This window comes from Arachis hypogaea, chromosome 19, assembly GCF_003086295.3.
Source record: "Arachis hypogaea cultivar Tifrunner chromosome 19, arahy.Tifrunner.gnm2.J5K5, whole genome shotgun sequence".
Classification (NCBI taxonomy): domain Eukaryota; kingdom Viridiplantae; phylum Streptophyta; class Magnoliopsida; order Fabales; family Fabaceae; genus Arachis; species Arachis hypogaea.
In genome coordinates this window covers 146,398,022-146,416,812 of record NC_092054.1, presented here as the reverse complement: position 1 = coordinate 146,416,812, position 18,791 = coordinate 146,398,022, and the positions used below count along the sequence as shown (strand labels likewise).

General features: G+C 35.6%; 4 protein-coding genes across 4 annotated transcripts; 1 reads left to right on the top strand and 3 right to left on the bottom strand.

Moving 5' to 3' along the window:
* LOC112775387 (mannose-specific lectin CML-2) lies at positions 1 to 1,058 on the bottom strand. Its single transcript, XM_025818972.3, has one exon. The coding sequence runs from the start codon at positions 989 to 991 to the stop codon at positions 167 to 169; it is 825 nt and encodes a 274-aa protein (XP_025674757.1). The 5' UTR covers positions 992 to 1,058; the 3' UTR covers positions 1 to 166.
* A 4,243-nt stretch (positions 1,059 to 5,301) lies between these two features.
* Positions 5,302 to 9,264, top strand: LOC140182394 (uncharacterized). The gene is made up of 3 exons (XM_072228585.1): positions 5,302 to 6,556; positions 7,712 to 8,145; positions 8,485 to 9,264. Exons 1-3 carry the CDS (start codon positions 5,302 to 5,304, stop codon positions 9,262 to 9,264), a joined length of 2,469 nt encoding a protein of 822 aa, XP_072084686.1.
* Positions 9,265 to 11,934: 2,670 nt separating this feature from the next.
* Positions 11,935 to 12,729, bottom strand: LOC112778985 (uncharacterized). Its single transcript, XM_025823245.1, has one exon. It carries the CDS (start codon positions 12,727 to 12,729, stop codon positions 11,935 to 11,937), a length of 795 nt encoding a protein of 264 aa, XP_025679030.1.
* Positions 12,730 to 16,606: 3,877 nt separating this feature from the next.
* On the bottom strand, positions 16,607 to 18,371 carry LOC140181935 (serine/threonine-protein phosphatase 7 long form homolog). Its single transcript, XM_072227676.1, has 3 exons — positions 17,667 to 18,371; positions 17,492 to 17,573; positions 16,607 to 17,415 (listed from the first exon to the last, which is right to left on the bottom strand). Exons 1-3 carry the CDS (start codon positions 17,774 to 17,776, stop codon positions 16,756 to 16,758), a joined length of 852 nt encoding a protein of 283 aa, XP_072083777.1. The 5' UTR covers positions 17,777 to 18,371; the 3' UTR covers positions 16,607 to 16,755.
* Between the last annotated feature and the right edge of the window lie 420 nt (positions 18,372 to 18,791).

Sequence of the window (18,791 nt, the reverse complement as noted above, 5' to 3'; positions counted from 1 at the left end):
TTCATACAAAGTAGTAGTTCATTTTATATCACATGCTTGGCTTAGCTTAAACATAAGCAACAAAAACCACAACATACATAAGCCATGGACGTACAACTTTTGTCCTTTATTGGCATATCTTACATGGCCATATGTGATAATTTTTATTAGACATCATCATATCACATCATTTCTCAATTCCTCGTGTAAACACAATGTACTCATTCTCCATGCTCACAGTATTAAGCAACACTGAAGTGAAAGACCACGAGTGAAGAGTGTGTGATTGGAATTGTTGTCCGGTAGCGGCCGAGAATCCAACCCTAACATATTCCGGAAGCTCTTTTCTCAAGTCGACCTCATGAGAGAGCTCGTACTTTTTACCATCAGGGTAGGTAGCAGACACTGCCAGGGTTCGACTAGAAGCAGTGTATGTCACAAGAACATTAAGGATTTGATCGTCTCTTCTATCCCATCTCACAGTCTTCGCAGACTTAATGGAATTCACATCGATTCCAATGTGTGTGTAACTTGGATCCCAGGCATTTGAACTTCTGTCATAAAAGGTGTCGAATTCGACTGCGATAACTTTGTTTGCGGAGGCGTTTAGGGCATTGGCAGGTTCAAAGAGCCCTAAAAGCCCTCCGTTCGATCCGGGCGGTATGGTGGTGTCCGCCGGCGCCAGGAAGACGGCAAGGCCGTCCGCTGGCTGGGACGAGCCCCGTGACTTAAGGGAAAAACTGAATTGGATTTGAAAGTTTGCGAGTCTGTTTGTACTTTTATCCGATAGGTGCACTTGTGCTAAGTACAAGGCTCTCCCAACACTGATTTCATTGCTGTCGGTTCTAGTGAGTTGCAGTACATTTGGGTCAATGTGTGCATCTCCTTGCAAGATTAGGTTTCTTTCAGCTTCTTGTTCGAAGTTATTGAAGCTGAAGGAAAGTGAATCTTGCGAGGTTGCTAGGTTTAGTAGCGTGAGGAAGATGGCTATGGAGGAAAAAAGCTTGGCCATGGTGTTGTGATTATTGTTGGTAGTGTTTTGTTACTATGTTTGGTTTGTGTTGTGAAACAAAGTGTTAACCCTTTGGCTATTTATACTGAGTTTGATGCCACCACATTTTAATTACACTTGTGAACTGGACCCCCAAGGTAATTTCCCCATCTACATCAGCCATAGAGCGAGTGCCACTACTTATTACCTCCATTGGCTGGTCATATATAATTAATGTGGCTTTCTCATCACGAATTTTTTTCCCTTGTGCACTCCATCATACTTTATCATAAATAAAGTAGGAGATACCATAGTTATTAGACTTGGCTCGACCTGGCCGGTTCGACCGAAAATCTGATCATTTGATTATTTGGTCGGGCCGAATTACTCGTTCAACTGGATGTGTAATGGATTCGGTCAAATTCAATTTGACCCGACGGATTTTCATGAAATCCGATGACTCGATTGGTTAATTTGACTCGGTCCGATTTTTTTTTTTTTTAAAACCTTAAATGCGTCGTTTCAGAACACACCTCCTTCCTCTTTTCTTTTCCCTTTTAACAAAACCCTAATGCCCAAATGCAAAATTTGAGACTCTGAATGTGAGTGGAAGTGTGGAACGGTGGAACCCCCCACACCCAGCCAAGCTCCAGCCTCGTCTCTGTGGTCTGTGCTCTTTCCGTCTCACTCGCTAGCTCATGGCCTCACCTTGATCTCGTCACCCTCTCGTCTCTCTCCCTCACCTCGACAGTCGTCATTCTCAATCTCTCACGGCCTCACTTCGTCGCTCTCTCAGTCTCTCATCTTGTCCACTTACTTCGGTCACCGTCGCCATCTCGTGTCCCTGCGTTCGGTTCGTCGACGGCAGAAGCAGACAGAACTAGTCAAGCAACAGCTGATCCCTCGGGTGGTGGTTGTCATCATCTTGTTTCGCGGCAATCGCAGTGTTGGAACCCGTCAATCAGGTGAGCTCCCTTCAAGTTTTTTACTCTGTTCTTTTACTAGAATTGATGTTGAATCTGGTGGTTATTACTGTTGTATTTGGTTTTAGAGTTGTTGAACTGGAGATAATTAGAAACTTAGAATTGTTCTTGAGTCTGGTTAATGTTGCTGTCATATTTGGTTTGAGTTGTTAAAATTGAAAAAATTTGAGTTAAAAACTTAGAATTGTTATTGAATCTGGTTAATGTTGCTATTGTATTTAGTTTTAGAGTTGTTGAATTTGAGAAAATTTGAGTTAGAAACTTAGAATTGTTATTGAATCTGGTTAATGTTGCTGTTGTATTTGGTTTTAGAGTTGTTGAATTTGAAAAAATTTGAGTTAGAAATTTAGAATTGTTATTAAATCTGGTTAATATTGCTGTTGTATTTGGTTTTAGAGTTGGTCAACTTGAGAAAATTTGAGTTAGAAACTTAGAACTGTTATTGAATCTGGTTAATGTTGCTGTTGTATTTGGTTTTAGAGTTGGTGAACTTGAGAAAATTTGAATACTTGCTGGATAACAGAGTTGCTTGTTGGATAATGTTTTAGTTGAATACTTGAATTTTGTTGCTGGATGATAATGTTTGAAACTTTGAATTGAATACTTTGGTGGTTGTTGCTGTGTTGCTTAAAAATTCATTTAGGTAAATTTTTGGTTGCTGAAAATCTTGTATTTCTTTTGCTAGAATTTTAAAAATGTTTTCATCTCAAATACCATCAGAAACGCCACCATCTCAAGGACAAGCATCATCAGCAACTCCTCGGACTTGATTTACTGATTGTGTTCTTTCTTCGTCCTTGTTGATTTAAATTGAGAACATATTTTGTACTAGAAACCACTTTATTATCTTTTTTAGATCATTAGTTATGTTTAAACATTGATATTAGATTATTAATGTTTGTAAAGACTTGTATTTTAAGTTTTAAGATATTATTTTAATTTTATTTATATAATTTTATATATTTTTTTAATTATGACCGGATTAACCGGGTGAATCAGTGACCCACCGGTTGAACCAGTGATCCGGTGACCCAGTCATATGACCGAATTGATTACCGGTTCAGTTCTGATAACTATGGGAGATACCCTCTCCTAATAACTTAAAAAATGGTTAAATTTCCAATTTTTTAAGATACAAATAATTGATGAAAAGTGAATATATTTACAAATAAAAAATAAAAATACTATTTGTACACTAAAATCAGCTACTAAAATCAGTCACCAATATATTTGTATATAAATACATATGTGGTTTAATTCATTTTCAATGTGTATTTGTATTCTAATATATATTTTATACTGGTGGCTGATTTTGGTGTACACATAGCATTACTCAATAAAAAATTGTTAAACATATTATGTATATATAAAAGTTAGCTACTAAATCAATCACCATCTATGAAACACAAACACTTTACTAAATTATCGTATCCACACACTTCAGAGTTGAGACACGACACTCATCAACACTCTCTGGCACGTGTGTTTGCTATGTTCAACCGTATCTTAATGAAAAATAAAAAAATTATTTTTTGGTCTAAATACATTTGGACACACCTAAATATCATTACGTATTAGCGCGTCAATCTTATTATTAACATGTATTCTTGAAGTGAGTTTAAAAATAATATATATTATTATTTATTAAAATAAAAATATTTTAAATATTTTAAATATATATATATATATATATATATATATATATATATCGTATTTTTGTATTTTATAAGATTTTAAATATTTTATATAATTAAAAACTATTAAAAATAGTTAAAAATATTTTATATTTTAATATTAATAAAATATTAAAATATCATTGTAATTTATCTAATATATATATATATATATATATATATATATATCGTATTTTCGTATTTTATAAGATTTTAAAATTTGTATATCCATTGTTCTATATTCGTATTAATGTCTGTAACGTGCATCATAGGTCACCATATATGTATTTGTGTATTTTTTTTGTATCTGTATATTTATTTATATATAAATAGATATGTTGTTTAGTTTATTTATAATATATATTTTATATAAATGATTAATTTAGTAGTTACTTTTTAATATACAGGTAACAAGATATGCATAGTTATAAAAAAATATCTTGATCAAAATAAAATAAAGTGATTGAGTAAAAGGAATTCGTCCTCCTTAGTTTTAACCAAATGTCGAGGGTTCTATTCGTCTAGGTCATAAAAAATTAAAATTTTGGATAAGTTGTCACGCTTAATAAAGTGTGTAGAAACTAGAAACCAATGAAAAATTACATACTCAATGATGAATATTTCTGTTGTGAACCAAACAAGAAAGCAGTAGAAGAGAGACCTATGGCTGGTAATAATAATGTAGCTTTCTCATCACAAATGATTTACCTTGAGCACTCATCATATTTTATCATAAATAAAGTAGAAGATACCCTTTTCCTTATAATTTAAAAAATAGGTAAATTTCAAATTATTTTTCTCAAGATGTAAATAATTGACGAAAAGTGAATATACTTAAAAAAAAACACTTTTTACAGTTATGAAAAAATATCTTGATTAAAATAAAATAAAATAAATAAAGTGATTGAGAAGGACGGAATTTGTCCTCCTTTAACTAAATATTGAGGATTAAATATTCATCTTGGTCATAAAAATTTAAAATTTTGGATAAGTTGTCAAACTTAAGAAAGTGTCTATAAACCAATTAAAAAATTGTTTAACATACATAATGATGAATATTTCTGCTGTGAAACAAAAAAGAAAGAAGTAGAAGATGAAGGGTATTTACAAATTTGATTAATTAATATTATTAATATTATTGATATTATTATTAATATTAATAAACGGTTACTAGCCGTTTAGTACCATTTGGTTGAAAGGACATAACCTTTTAAGGATTGTGTGTGTTCAAAACATTGTATCTATTGGCTAAAGGGACACAACTCTTTAAGAGTTGTATATGTTCAAAACATTGTATCTATTGGCAATAGAAAAGACACAACCATTTGTATACGTAACTAATCATAATTGCTACGTGCAATATGTATAAATAAGTCCTTGTCCACTATTTCAGAAAAAAAAAAAAAGTACTAAGTGTACAATTTACTCAACCATTAAGAGATTTTCTTTGTTCAAGAGAGTTGAGAATTTCTTACTATTGCTAATTAAGAAATTCTTAGGTTTCATTGTATCCTGGGAGAGTATTGTCATCAACCCTATAGCAACTAAGTGTGGGGACAAATATCTCTCTAAAGAAAGCGATCTAATCGTGCCTTGAAACCACTACATAAATATAAGATTTTGTCATCTTCTCATACTCATATACCCAACAATTTTAGAGAGATATTTCTTGAAGATGGCACAAGATCAAAACACTACGTTCAAGGTCATGAATCAAGAGTTTGTCAAATTAGATCGCTTTGATGGAACGAACTTCAACTGTTGGAAAGACAAGATGATGTTTCTTCTTTCGGTTCTCAATCTTGCATATGTGATTGACCCAAAGACTACACCAATTGCCGATGCCGCTGAAAACGTCACACCGGAAGAGAAAGAAAAGATCGTTCAATTGAAGAAGAAACGTGATGAAGATACTTTCGCATGTCGAGGTCATATCCTCAACACTTTATCCGACCGACTCTATGATCTCTACGTGTCAATTCAATCACCATTAGAGATTTGGAAGTCTTTGGAAGAAAAGTACAATACCGAACGACAAGGAATAGATAAGTTTATCATGATGAAATATTTTGAATTTATTATGAATTATACTATGCCTGTCATGGATCAAATTCATGAATTACAAATTCTTGTAAGTAGACTTTGTGATCTACAAGTGGTGATCCCTGAATCATTACAAGTTGGAGTAATTATTTCAAAATTTCCTTCATCTTGGAATGGTTATAGGAAGAAACTTTTACATCTTGGTGAGGACTTCACAATTGAGAAATTACTAAGGCATATACGTATAGAGGAGGAAACTCGAAAACGTGATGCTGTGTATCTTTCTCAAAGTTCTAAAGTGAATCATATTGATGAAAATAACATCAATAAGAAGAAAAGAAAGTTCTCTAAAGATTCAAAGCAAGATAAGAAGAGACAAAGAGAGTGTTATCATTGTCACAAGAAAGGACACTATATCAAAGAATGTAGACTTCTGAAAAAGGAAGCATCAAAGACCAACTTAGTGGAAGAGAAGGATCTAATTGCTATGGTTGTAGAAAAAGTACAAAACATGCATATTGGCATGGTTACAGAAGTCAACATAGCAACACAAGGAAAATCACTTGAGTGGTGGTTAGATTCTGGGGCTACTGTTCACGTTTGCAATGATCGCAACCAATTCAAAACATATGAAGAAGTGAACAATAGAGAAGTCTTGATGGGCAATGATAACTCAGCCAAAGTTTGTGGTCAAGGAAGTGTGGAATTAAATTTTACATCTGGAAAGAAATTAAGTTTAATAAATGTACTTCATGTTCCAGATTTGAGAAAAAATTTAGTTTCTGTTAGTCTCTTGTGTAAGAAAGGATTCAAAGTTGTAATGGAATCCGATAAAGTGATCTTGCTTAAGAATAATGTATTCATAGGAAAAGGATATTGTACTGAAGGCATGTTTAAACTTAGTATTAATAAAGTGAATGTTTTCTTGTATGTTGTTGATTCTTGTGATTTATGGCATAGTAGATTAGCACACTTAAATTACAAATCAATTGAATATATGCAAAAGAATAACTATATTGATCTTAGTAACAAGGATTTTAATAAGAAATGTGATATTTACATACAATCCAAAATTACTAAGAAACCTTTTCCTAAGGTTGAAAGAAATACACATTTATTAGAATTGATTCATAGTGATATTTGTGAACTAAATGGCAATATTACTAGAGGAGGAAAAAGATACTTTATAACCTTCATTGATGATTGTTCTAGATTTACTTATGTGTATTTGCTTAGAAATAAAGATGAAGCTTTTGAAATGTTTAAGAAATATAAAATGGAAGTAGAAAAAATGCATAATAAGAAAATAAAAGTTTTTTGTAGTGATCGAGGTGGAGAATATTTTTCTAATGAATTTGATCACTTTTGTGAATTACATGGTATTGTGCATGAATCTTCCGTTCCATATGCTCCGCAACAAAATGGTTTGGCGAAAAGGAAAAATCGTACCTTAGTGGATATGGTTAATTCAATGTTACTAAATGCAAAATTGCCTTACAATTTGTGGGGTGAAGCATTATTGACATCATGTCATATCCATAATAGGATACCATCAAGACATAGAAAGGTTTCTCCTTATGAAATTTGGAAAAGAAGGAAACCTAATTTAAATTATCTTAAAGTGTGGGGGTGTTTAGCCTTTTATCGAGTTCCTGATCAAAAGATAACCAAATTGGGGCCAAGAGCCATAAAAGGCGCTTTTATAGGATATGCTCAAAATTCTAAAGCATATAGAATATTAGACTTAGTGTCTAATGTAGTTGTTGAATCAAGAGAAGTAGAATTTATTGAAAATAAATTTATCAATGATTCAACTTCTAATTCAGAGTATCTCCAAAATGATACTAATATTTCACAAGAAATAAATAATCAAAATAATAAACGTCTAAACGACAAAGAGTTGATTGAACCAAGGAAGAGCTTGAGAGTAAGAAAAGAAAAGGACTTGGGTCCAGATTTTATTTCTTCTCAGGCTATCACCTTTTTGGTAGAAGGAACTAGGAATTCTGTAACAAACAAGATTCCTATTGTGATGAACATAGAGGGTGATCCTCAAATGTTCAAAGAGGTTATGGCTTCAAGGGATTCTGCTTTTTGGAAAGAAGCAATAAATGATAAAATGGACTCAATATTATCTAACAATACTTGGGTCTTGATTGATTTGCCTCCAGGATCAAAGCCTATAGGATGTAAATGGGTATTTAGAAGAAAGTATAACACTGATGGTTCATTACAAACCTTTAAAGCAAGGTTAGTGGCCAAGGGGTTTAGACAACAAGAAGGTCTAGACTATTTTGATACCTACGCACCTATGGCAAGAATGACTTCTATTAGGGCTCTTATAGCATTAGCATCCATACATAAGCTTCATATACATCAAATGGATGTTAAAACGGCTTTTTTAAATGGAGATCTTAATGAAGAAATTTATATGGAGCAACCAGAAGGCTATGTGCTACCCGGAAATGAAAAGAAAGTTTACAAATTAATTAAGTCTTTGTATGGGCTAAAACAAGCGCCTAAACAATGGCATGAGAAGTTTGATTCAGTGGTGTTATCAAATAGCTTCTCACATAATAGTGCGGATAAATGTATTTACTCAAAATTTACTAAAGATTATGGAGTAATTATTTGTTTATATGTTGATGATATGTTGATCATTGGAACAAATTTAGAAGGAATGCGTATAACGAAGGAGTATCTAACTTCTAAATTCAAGATGAAGGATTTGAATGAAGTTGATACAATATTAGGCATAAATGTGCATAAGAATGAAGTTGGCTTTACTTTAAGTCAATCTCATTATATTAAAAAGGTATTGGAAAAGTTTGATCATCTCACAATTAAAGAATCCAATAGGCCGTATGATCCTAATCTTAAATTAGAAGGAAACATGGGAAGACCTATAGCACAATTAAAATATGCTAGTGCTATAGGAAGTTTAATGTATGCAATGCATTGTAGTAGACCTGATATAGCATTTGTTGTGTGCAAATTATCAAGGTTTATAGGAAAGCCTAGCAATCAACATTGGAAAGCTATAACAAGAGTTCTTGGTTATCTCAAGAAAATCATAAACTTGGGATTACATTATAGTGATTATCCCGCAGTTTTAGAAGGTTATTCCGACGCAAGTTGGATTACAAATCTTAGTGATAACAAATCTACTTCAGGATGGATTTTCACCATAGGTGGTGGAGCAATAAGTTGGGCCTCAAAGAAACAAACATGTATTACACATTCTACTATGGAGGCTGAGTTTGTAGCTTTATCAGCCGCAGGTAAAGAAGCGGAATGGTTAAGAAATTTGTTATATGATATAAAGCTGTGGCCACAGCAGACGACAGCCATTTCAATCTTCTGTGATAGTGAATCAACCATGTCTCGAGCATATAACAAGGTTTATAATGGAAAGTCTAGACATATAAGTTTGAGACATGAGTTTGTGAGGCAACTAATAGATGATGGTGTAATTACCATTACTTATATAAGATCTCAAGGAAATTTAGCAGACCCTTTGACTAAAGGTTTGTCAAGGGATAAAATCAAAGAAACTACTGCTAAAATGGGATTAAAACATATTATTGATAAATGATGGGAACCCAACCTTATTCTATTAGACCACTAGTTTCAAGGTTTAATAGGTAATAACAAGTTATTTAGCAATTGGAGCACTAAGGTATAGGATTTAGTGCTATTTACAATAAATTAGGAGGGTGAGTTTAAACTCTTAATGGAATGATAATATTATCTATCAAAAGATTCCACCTATATGAATATAAGAGTGGTGCCGCTCTAATCGAGAATTTTAGAGGTTTTATTCTCGTAAATATTCATGAAACTAGGATGAGCACAAGGTCATATAAGTGCTTAAAATTGTAAACTCTTGAACTTAGAGGGTATAAGTAATGTGTGTGATTTTTGGTACTAGCATATGGAGTATAGCTTTAATCGATTAGACACCTATTACTTTGTTAGAACTTTAAAATTTACACTAAAAGAATGTTTAATCTTAGTGACACATTCTTTATGAATATACTTGTATGACATTTAAATTTTGTAAATAGTGGGGGATTGAAGGGTATTTACAAATTTGATTAATTAATATTATTAATATTATTGATATTATTATTAATATTAATAAACGGTTACTAGCCGTTTAGTACCATTTGGTTGAAAGGACACAACCTTTTAAGGATTGTGTGTGTTCAAAACATTGTATCTATTAGCTAAAGGGACACAACTCTTTAAGAGTTGTATATGTTCAAAATATTGTATCTATTGGCAATAGAAAAGACACAACCATTTGTATACGTAACTAATCATAATTGCTACGTGCAATATGTATAAATAAGTCCTTGTCCACTATTTCAGAAAAAAAAAGTACTAAGTGTATAATTTACTCAACCATTAAGAGATTTTCTTTGTTCAAGAGAGTTGAGAATTTCTTACTATTGCTAATTAAGAAATTCTTAGGTTTCATTGTATCCTGGGAGAGTATTGTCATCAACCCTATAGCAACTAAGTGTGGGAACAAATATCTCTCTAAAGAAAGCGATCTAATCGTGCCTTGAAACAACTACATAAATATAAGATTTTGTCATCTTCTTATACTCATATACCCAACAGAAGAGAGATCAATGTAATATTATTAGTAACAATTTATTGTGTATAATCGCATAATAAATTTAATTCTGTACTTATTTAATATATATATATATATATATATATATATATATATATATATATAGGCTACCTATCCTTTAACCCGACAGGTTAAGAACTAATTTCTTACGGATCTAAACTTTATTTAAGAGTTTGTCACTGATCAATGAGTTGCTATATGCACAAGACAAAATTCAATTAAGTGCAGTGATAATATATGTACATGATAATATCTGGCCTCTGATCCTTTAAGAACATTCTACTTTCTCATCAAAAGTATCACAACTAGTTCATCCCAACTCTTTTGCTGTTACTTCATGCTAGTTGCTAAATAGAGAGTATATCCATTATCCAGTTCTATTGTCAGAATAAATAACATTTCTAGGGTATAATGAATTCTCCATACAGCTAACTATTATTAACTAATTTGGTAACTGAAGAGCTCATTGAAAAAAATAAATAAATAAAAAAACACCACTCTTCAATCTAAAGTTCTAGACTCCAATAATTTTTTTTCGAAGAAAGTGGATATCTTCTTCCTTTTTAAACATTCAATTATCAATAGAAAGAATGAAAACAGAGCTCTAACTTATAAAGTGTATACATGATATTTAACTTCCAATCAAGACAGTATGAAAGTCATCATCATTTAAGATTTTACAAGTTAAAACTTCTATTAAAGAGCATCGGAACCCTATTTTCAGTATATTACCTATCTTCAACTCTGCTATTTCTTGTTCTTGTTTTGCAAAAGTAACAAAGAATGCGCCTTCCTTTTTCTTTACTTTTTCAAGCTAATAAAGTATTAGCTTTGCTAGTGATTATTTTCGCACCATGATTGTACCATGGGAGTATTCATGAGTGCTTACTAGCTAAACCATTTGAAAAATATATATGAACTAAATCTAAAAAATAGTTAAATCTCTAATACAAATATCGTAATTGTAAATTTTTTAATACATAACAAATTAAAATGATATAAATCAGGATTTAGGATTAACTACTCTAAACTAATTAGTGAGTTACCTGAAGACAATGGTAGTGCAAAAGACTTTTCTGGCATGGTGGCAGCACGGACAACGAAGTGATGGCGGCAATGGCCAACCGGCATGGCTGCATTTTTTTTAAATAAATTGAAAAAAATAGAAAAAAGGAGGAAGACAATCTACCTGGAGGAAGGAAGAAGTAGCTCTGGCAACATAGGTTGCAGCAGCGATAGCAGCGGCAACAAGGAGTCTACCCAGTCTTTGAACGCTATTGGTGGTGGCCGACATTGGTGAAGGGGACGGGCTGCCGGAGATGGTTTGTGTGTGTGTGTGTGTGTGTGAGAGAGAGAGAGAGAGAGAGAGAGTAGTTCAAAAATGAAAGAGGAGAGAGTTCACGATTCAAATTTAGGACAAGATTACCGTCGGATTTACGCTCGATAGACTCTTGGGTGTCTAATGGTTCGGTGTCTCTACACTGCCAACCCATGCTAGGTTTATCTTCTCCAATGTGTGATCGTGCGACGTAACTGTCTAACCACGGTCTTCCTCGGAGCGCTCTTTTTCCCTTTTTCTTGTTCCTGGATGAACCGTGAGAATTCATTCAGCTTCCTTTTTCAGATGGCTTGCTCCAACGTATCTTTTAAGTCAAAACAATCCTGTGTCTTGTGGCCAAATTCCTTGTGGTAATCATAGTAGAGATTCTTGTTTCCTCCTGTCCGATCTTTCAACTGCCTTAGCTTGGGTAAGATGCCCTTATTAGCTATCTGCTGGAATACTTCTACAATCAGGGCAGTGTAGTTTGTGAATTTTCCTACTCGAAAAAATGGATTAAACGACCTCCCAGGGGATACCTCTCTTGGCCCCTCCCTTGGTTTCTCCGCATTGCCTGTTTCACGAGTCGGTAGGGTGGTTAACTGCCGTTTGTTGGCGGCTACTACTTGATTGAACTCCTCATCGTTTATATACTCTCTTGCTATACATTGTATTTCCTGCATCGTCCATATAGGTTTTGTGGTTAGGTGCTTCCTAAAGTCTTCGTTCACCAGGCCATTAGTGAGGCATAAACTGGCCAGGAAGTCTATGAGGCCGACAATCTCTAAGCACTCGTCATTGAACCGATCCAAGTACTTTCTCGTGGGTTCGCCAACCCATTGTGTCACATCCAAAAGGTTGATTGGGTGCCTTGCTTTGGCGATTTGGGTGGTAAACTGGTTAAGAAATTTTTTAGAGACATTCATGAAGGTAGCTATGGACCCTTGTGGGAGGGAGTTGAACCAGTGGATTGCCGGTCCTGCCAGGATCACGGGGAATGCACGACATCTGACAGTGCCTCCCACACATTCTAGATTCATCCTGGCCTCGAAAATCATGACGTGTTCCTGTGGGTCTTTGGTTTCATCGTACCTCATGTCTGTTAGTTTGTAAAAGCTCTTTGCTAACCGGACTTTGAAGATGGAGGAGTGGAAAGCAGTAGCTCCGATCACAACGGGATCTCGGTGCCATTGTTCGTTTGTTCATCAAACTGGTTGTAAAGAGGTCACTAGAAGTGAGGGCCGGAACCTGTGCGTGAGAGACGGGAAGCAGGATGGAGTCCTAAGGGTGTGGGTAGATCGGCAAGTGGGGCCACTTACAAAGACACTCTGATGCTAAAGTAAGTGTCTATACTAAGAGGCGGCCAATTAGGGTAATAATGACGTACATTGGGGGAGGGGTAGGTCCCTCCCCTTTATTCTTCAACCTCGAGTGGGACCTTCCACTTGGGCCCATTCATCTAGAAGCTTCTGCCAGCTGTCCAGATTATCATTAGGGGGATGGCTTCATGCGAAGGACGCTGTCGGTTAATCGGATGGTGGATCCGTCGGGCCGAAATAGTGCCCCCAATACGTCAGGTCGTGAAACCTACAGTTGGTGCAGTAGCTTGTCTCGTGTCTTCGTGTGTATTTGTCTTCTTCTGGTCGCGACTTCGATGGCAGGATTCATGCTTCTAGCGCTTTTTTCGTGCACATGAGTTGTCCCCAGTTATTTCTTGGAGAAGTCGCTTTAGTTCTCGTGCTGAGAGTATTTAATACTATTTATGGGTGATTTGAAAGTGCGTAGAAAAGTCCATTTTACTCCTGGGCCTTTCGCGCTTCTTCTTCCTCAGTTACAGTTACCTTTTCATTTTCTCCATTCCCTTTTCTCTTTCGTAACTCCCACCACCATAACTTCCCTCTTTTCTTACTGACTTCATCATTCTTTCCTTGCCTTCTTCTTTGTTGCGAGATTCACTCTGTCACAGTAATACCATCATTTGTTCTCCTGCAAATTTTTCCACTCATTTTTCCTGGTGAGTAATATTGTTTACGTTATTTTACTTTAGAGTAAAGTATCGTTTTTGTCCCCAACGTTTAGGGTAAGTCTCAAAGTTGTCCCTAACATTTCAATTGTCCTATTTAAGTCCCTAATGTTTCAAAATTGGCTCAATGTTGTCCTGCCATTAGGGATCCGTTAACAGAATTGACGGCGGGATAAAATTCAGACGATTTTGAAATGTTAGGGACTTAAATAGAGCGAAAACGTTGGGGACAAAAATGATACATAGAAATAAATTTTAATTTTATCCTTTAATAATATCAATTTTTTATTGTATATAATATTCAATTATTTTTTAATCACATCTAAGTAAATTACACTTAATTATACTACTTTCATTCTAAATAATTTTTTATTATATTTTTATATTAACTTATAACTTTAAGTGTAAAATTATAAAAAATTAATTTATTTAGAATGAAAGTAATGTGATTAAGTGTAATTTACTTAGATGTGATTAAAAAATAATTGAATGCTATGTACAGTAAAAAATTGATATTATTGAAGCATAAAACTAAAATTTATTTCTATGTATCGTTTTTGTCCCCAACATTTCAAAATCGTCTCAATTTTGTCCTGCCGTCAATTCTGTTAACGGATCCCTAATGGCAGGACAACATTGAGTCAATTTTGAAACGTTAGGGACTTAAATAGGACGATTGAAATGTTAGGGACAACTTTATGACTTACCCCAAACGTTGGAGATAAAAACGATACTTTACTCTTTTACTTTATTTCTTGCCATTGCTATCATGATTTATCCATTGCTTTTGGCTTTTGGGTCTGGAAATTGGCTTTGTTAGATAATTTTTAATGGGGTGTCGTAGGTTCCTTTTCTTGTGGTTTAGATTAGAATGATTAAGTGCATAATGATATTAGTTTAGGTGTAGGATAAATTAGTTTTTGGCTTAGGACCTTCTCCCATTCTCACGGTTTAAGTGATGCCCCAATTGTAGGTGTGACGCAGCGACCCATCGTTACACCTGGTGTACTACCGATGTCACGAGCACGTCTTCCAGGGTGACTGCGGAGGATTTACAAGAGTTCTGCGACTCTGGAGCATTGTGTGAAGGTGGCCTTGAGGAGTCGAATTATGAACTCCTAGTGCCGGGGCCCCAGGAGCACGTTTGCCAGCTCAACGTGGACGCTCCTTGGTTCCTGACTGGATGTGGATGTACAAACCTATATTCACTACTTTGGGAGTTCAGCTTCCCTTCTCCCCTTTCATCATGGCCCTCTTGAACAGATGCGAGGTTGCCCCCTCACAGCTCCATCCCAATAGTCAGGCTGACATTTGTTGTTTCGAGATGGTCTGTGAGTATTTAGAACTTTCGGCCACTATATGTGGAGGTTTTCCTCTACTTCTTTCTCCTTACAAACCCTTCCCAGGAGAGTAAACATAAGAAAGATTACCTCTCTTTCCGGGCCGTGCAAAACTAGAGGATCTTCAATCTTTTCGAAGATTCGTTTCATTGTTTCAAAGAGACCTTCTTCAAGGTGAGATCGGCTTGAGGTCTTCACCCTTTCTGGCTCACACTTGAAGGAGAAAGGCGCATTCCGACCTACTGGAGTTTCAGCGCCGACTCCAATTATATGATCAAAGTCACCTATGATAGCATAGGTCAGCAGAACCAACAAATTGCCGACGTTTTGTTGCCGATATTTGGTTCTAATAACCTTAACCCCATCTCCTAATGGGTGACCGGGAAGCTGGTCGGGAATGTGTGGGTAAGTTCCTGCCCCTTACTGTTATCTTTCCGTTTTTTCGATTTGCATATCGTTGCTTTGTTATCGACTTCATAACTTTCTTTTTCTATAACTTGCTTTCTCTTATTCTTTTGCAATTAGGATGGCAGATGGAAACAGTTTCCTGAGTCGCTTGATCACCCATTTTTTTTTGGAGATGACGACAACAGCAGCTCTGATTCCACTGAACCTCAAGTCGAGACCCCTCGACCTGACGAACCGGAGGTTCAATCTCAGCCTCCCACTGGGCCGCCTCTCGGGTACAGTGGACCATGGTAAGACGGACCAATTCTTGGTTTTTCGGGCTAAGGAGCCAAAGCCGGAAGTGGTCGTGATCCCCAACCAAAGAAGAGGAAGTCTAGCTCCAGTCCAGGACAAGTTTTTACCGTAATGGAGAAGAACTTCGACACGAGCTATTTCATTGATTCCCAGCTATTACCGGGTAGTATACACATAATAATAATAATAATAATAATAATAATAATAATAATAATAATAATAATAATAATAATAATAATAATAATAATATACCAATAAAAAATAAAAAAATTTATATATTGAGAATTATCCAGATGTTTAATAGAACCATTTTAATTAAGTTAAAATTAAAAATAAATAAATAAAAAAATTGCTTAAACTAATGAAGAAGAGAAAAAGTTCTTCATCAATATAGTGTGCAAAACACAAATGACGCAACACATATATATAAAGGGAAATTAAAGGAAAAATACAATTAAAGTAAGAGACACGTGTCGTACATGCACGAACGTTTAACGCGGTGCACCTGCGAAACGCAGATTGCACCTCATTTTGCGCAATTATAAAACGTTACGTTTGCTTCGTCCCACGCAAAGTTAGTCAAATTAAACGAGCATAACTTGAAGACACGTTTCGAACATGCATTCATTCTTATACAAAATGTTACGTTTTACAAGGTTTTGTTTTTTAATTTGTTGTTACTAACAAACACATCTTGCATTTTGCAAGTCTATAACTTGCATATTCATATTTTTGTATAATATATCATAATACAATATTATTAAGTTTCACTTTTTTTCTATTTTATATTAATTTCTGTAAATATTACTCCAGGAATTTCATTTTTGTCATTTTTAAAAAAAAAAACACAAGCCATCCGACTATGGCTCATTAATTTAAATATGGAAAACATTATGGTGTATTGGCTGAAAATGGAGCAACTGTGTGTATTACACAAAGATGGACGTGTCAGATGAAGGCACAACACGCAGGGGGCGTGTTGCATGAACCACGTGGGGGCGTGGAGGCTACGTGGCTTGATCTGGTTGAGCCAACAAGGCAGCACGCAGGGGGCGTGCTTAGTCAGCACGCAGGGGGCGTGCTGACGTGGCAATCACTGGTTGGCGGAGAATGGAAAGCACGTGGGGGGCGTGCTGAGTTAGCACGCCGGGGTGGCTGTGCTGAGAGTGGTGGCTGTGCTGAGAGTGCTGAGAATGGTGGCTGCCCTGAGTGTGATAGCTACCATGACTGTAGGCCGGTGGCTGTGGTATATAGTAAGGAATCGGCTGAAACATTGCATGCTGTGGGGCAGGTGGCTGTGGGGCAGGTGGCTGTGGATCATGAGGAACGTACTCCGTCAATCTCAACAGATGTCCATAGGAGCGTACGTACCAATCCCGGTACTCCACCGTCGGTAAAAAATCCCAGGTCGGAAGGGGGTGCTGATCCCACAATCGACTGTGCCGCCTGTTGGCCCACTCCTCTATCCATGGCCCATGCAAAACTGTCCAGTCATGAAGCTGCACTCCGCGTAGAACGATGCAATGCTGATCAAGTGGAATATCCCTTGCTGCCCGCGGAGGAGGTTGTGCATATCCAAACTGACGCATCACTCGGTCCGCAGGGTGCCACTCGACACACTCGAACGACAACAATGGAGCAACGATGTCACACACCTCAAGATGGGCATGCAACTCGTCCGGGACGATCAATCCGTGGTACGGCCGCCACTCAAATTGCTACAGTATTATTGGCATATTAGAACCGTAACAATAATGGTTGGAAAAAAGGAACAGAAAAGCCATAACTATTTACCTCCTGCATGAAGTCTATATCATGCCTGAATGTCTCTACGGTCTTGGATAACCATGCTATGGTCCGTTCTGAATGACTCCATCTGACACATTATTAATTGAAAAAAATTAAATAACTCACCATAACTAAAACATGCATCATGAATATAACACACGACTAAAATAAGACTTATTACCTCCTGGCAACTGGTATCTCGGCCGGTGGAAGGGTTTGTCTCGGTACGGGAGCAAGACACGGCATTCGCTCCCATGCCCAAACAAACAACAGATTCAGAGGGCCATCCATCTCCTTTGTATCATATCATGATGCATGGCATAGTACTCTGTAAAGATGCGCGAGACATGCTGACCCCCAACTATAAGTATGGATCTGCTCGAAATCGCGAAGCAATGGTAGATATTTCGCATGGGCATATGCGGTCGACTTGTCCGTGAATAGGGTCGACCCTAACAAACAGAAAATATGACATCTGACGTATCTCCTGATGGACTCCTCAGTGTCCAACGGCTCTGCGTCTCTGATACGTCGAACCCAACCTAGCTTTATATAGGACTTCGCATTATGACTGACTGATGGCTCACGACCGAATATCGCTATTCTCTGACTTTGAACGAAGTCGCTACTACTATCTGTCCATCCACTGACAGGCTCTCCATCAATGGGTATGCCGAATATATGAGCGACATCCTCTAATGTCACTGTAACCTCACCGATCAGCAATACAAAGCTGTGGGTTTTAGGCCTCCACCTTTCAACCAGAGCAGCTAGTATGGGGTGAAATCCTCTTATGATTCCAATTCTAGAGACGTGGTAGACGTGGCGCGTAAGTAGTTCTCCACCATCAGATTCCACGTCTGTGGCGGATCCAGTTTACGCACCAACAAATTCCTGTTAGGCTGCATCAACAAAGACATATGTTACATTAATTAAATAATAATCCTTATAAATATTTTAATATACATTAACATATTTATGCAATAACAATATTTAATAATATTTATCTATCACATATTATTTAATAATCTTTATTTATTTTATCAAATTATTTATTTTTTTAATTTTTTAACAACAATATAATATAATATAATATTTATCTATCACATATTATATTTAATAATATTTATCAAATTATTTATTTTTTCAGTTTTTTAATTATAATATAATATACTATTTTAATAACAATATAATATAATATACTATTTTATAATATAATATATTATTATTTTTAATAACAATATAATATAATATACTATTTTTACTTACTCATACGCAACATATATTTTTTTACAAAGTCAAAATA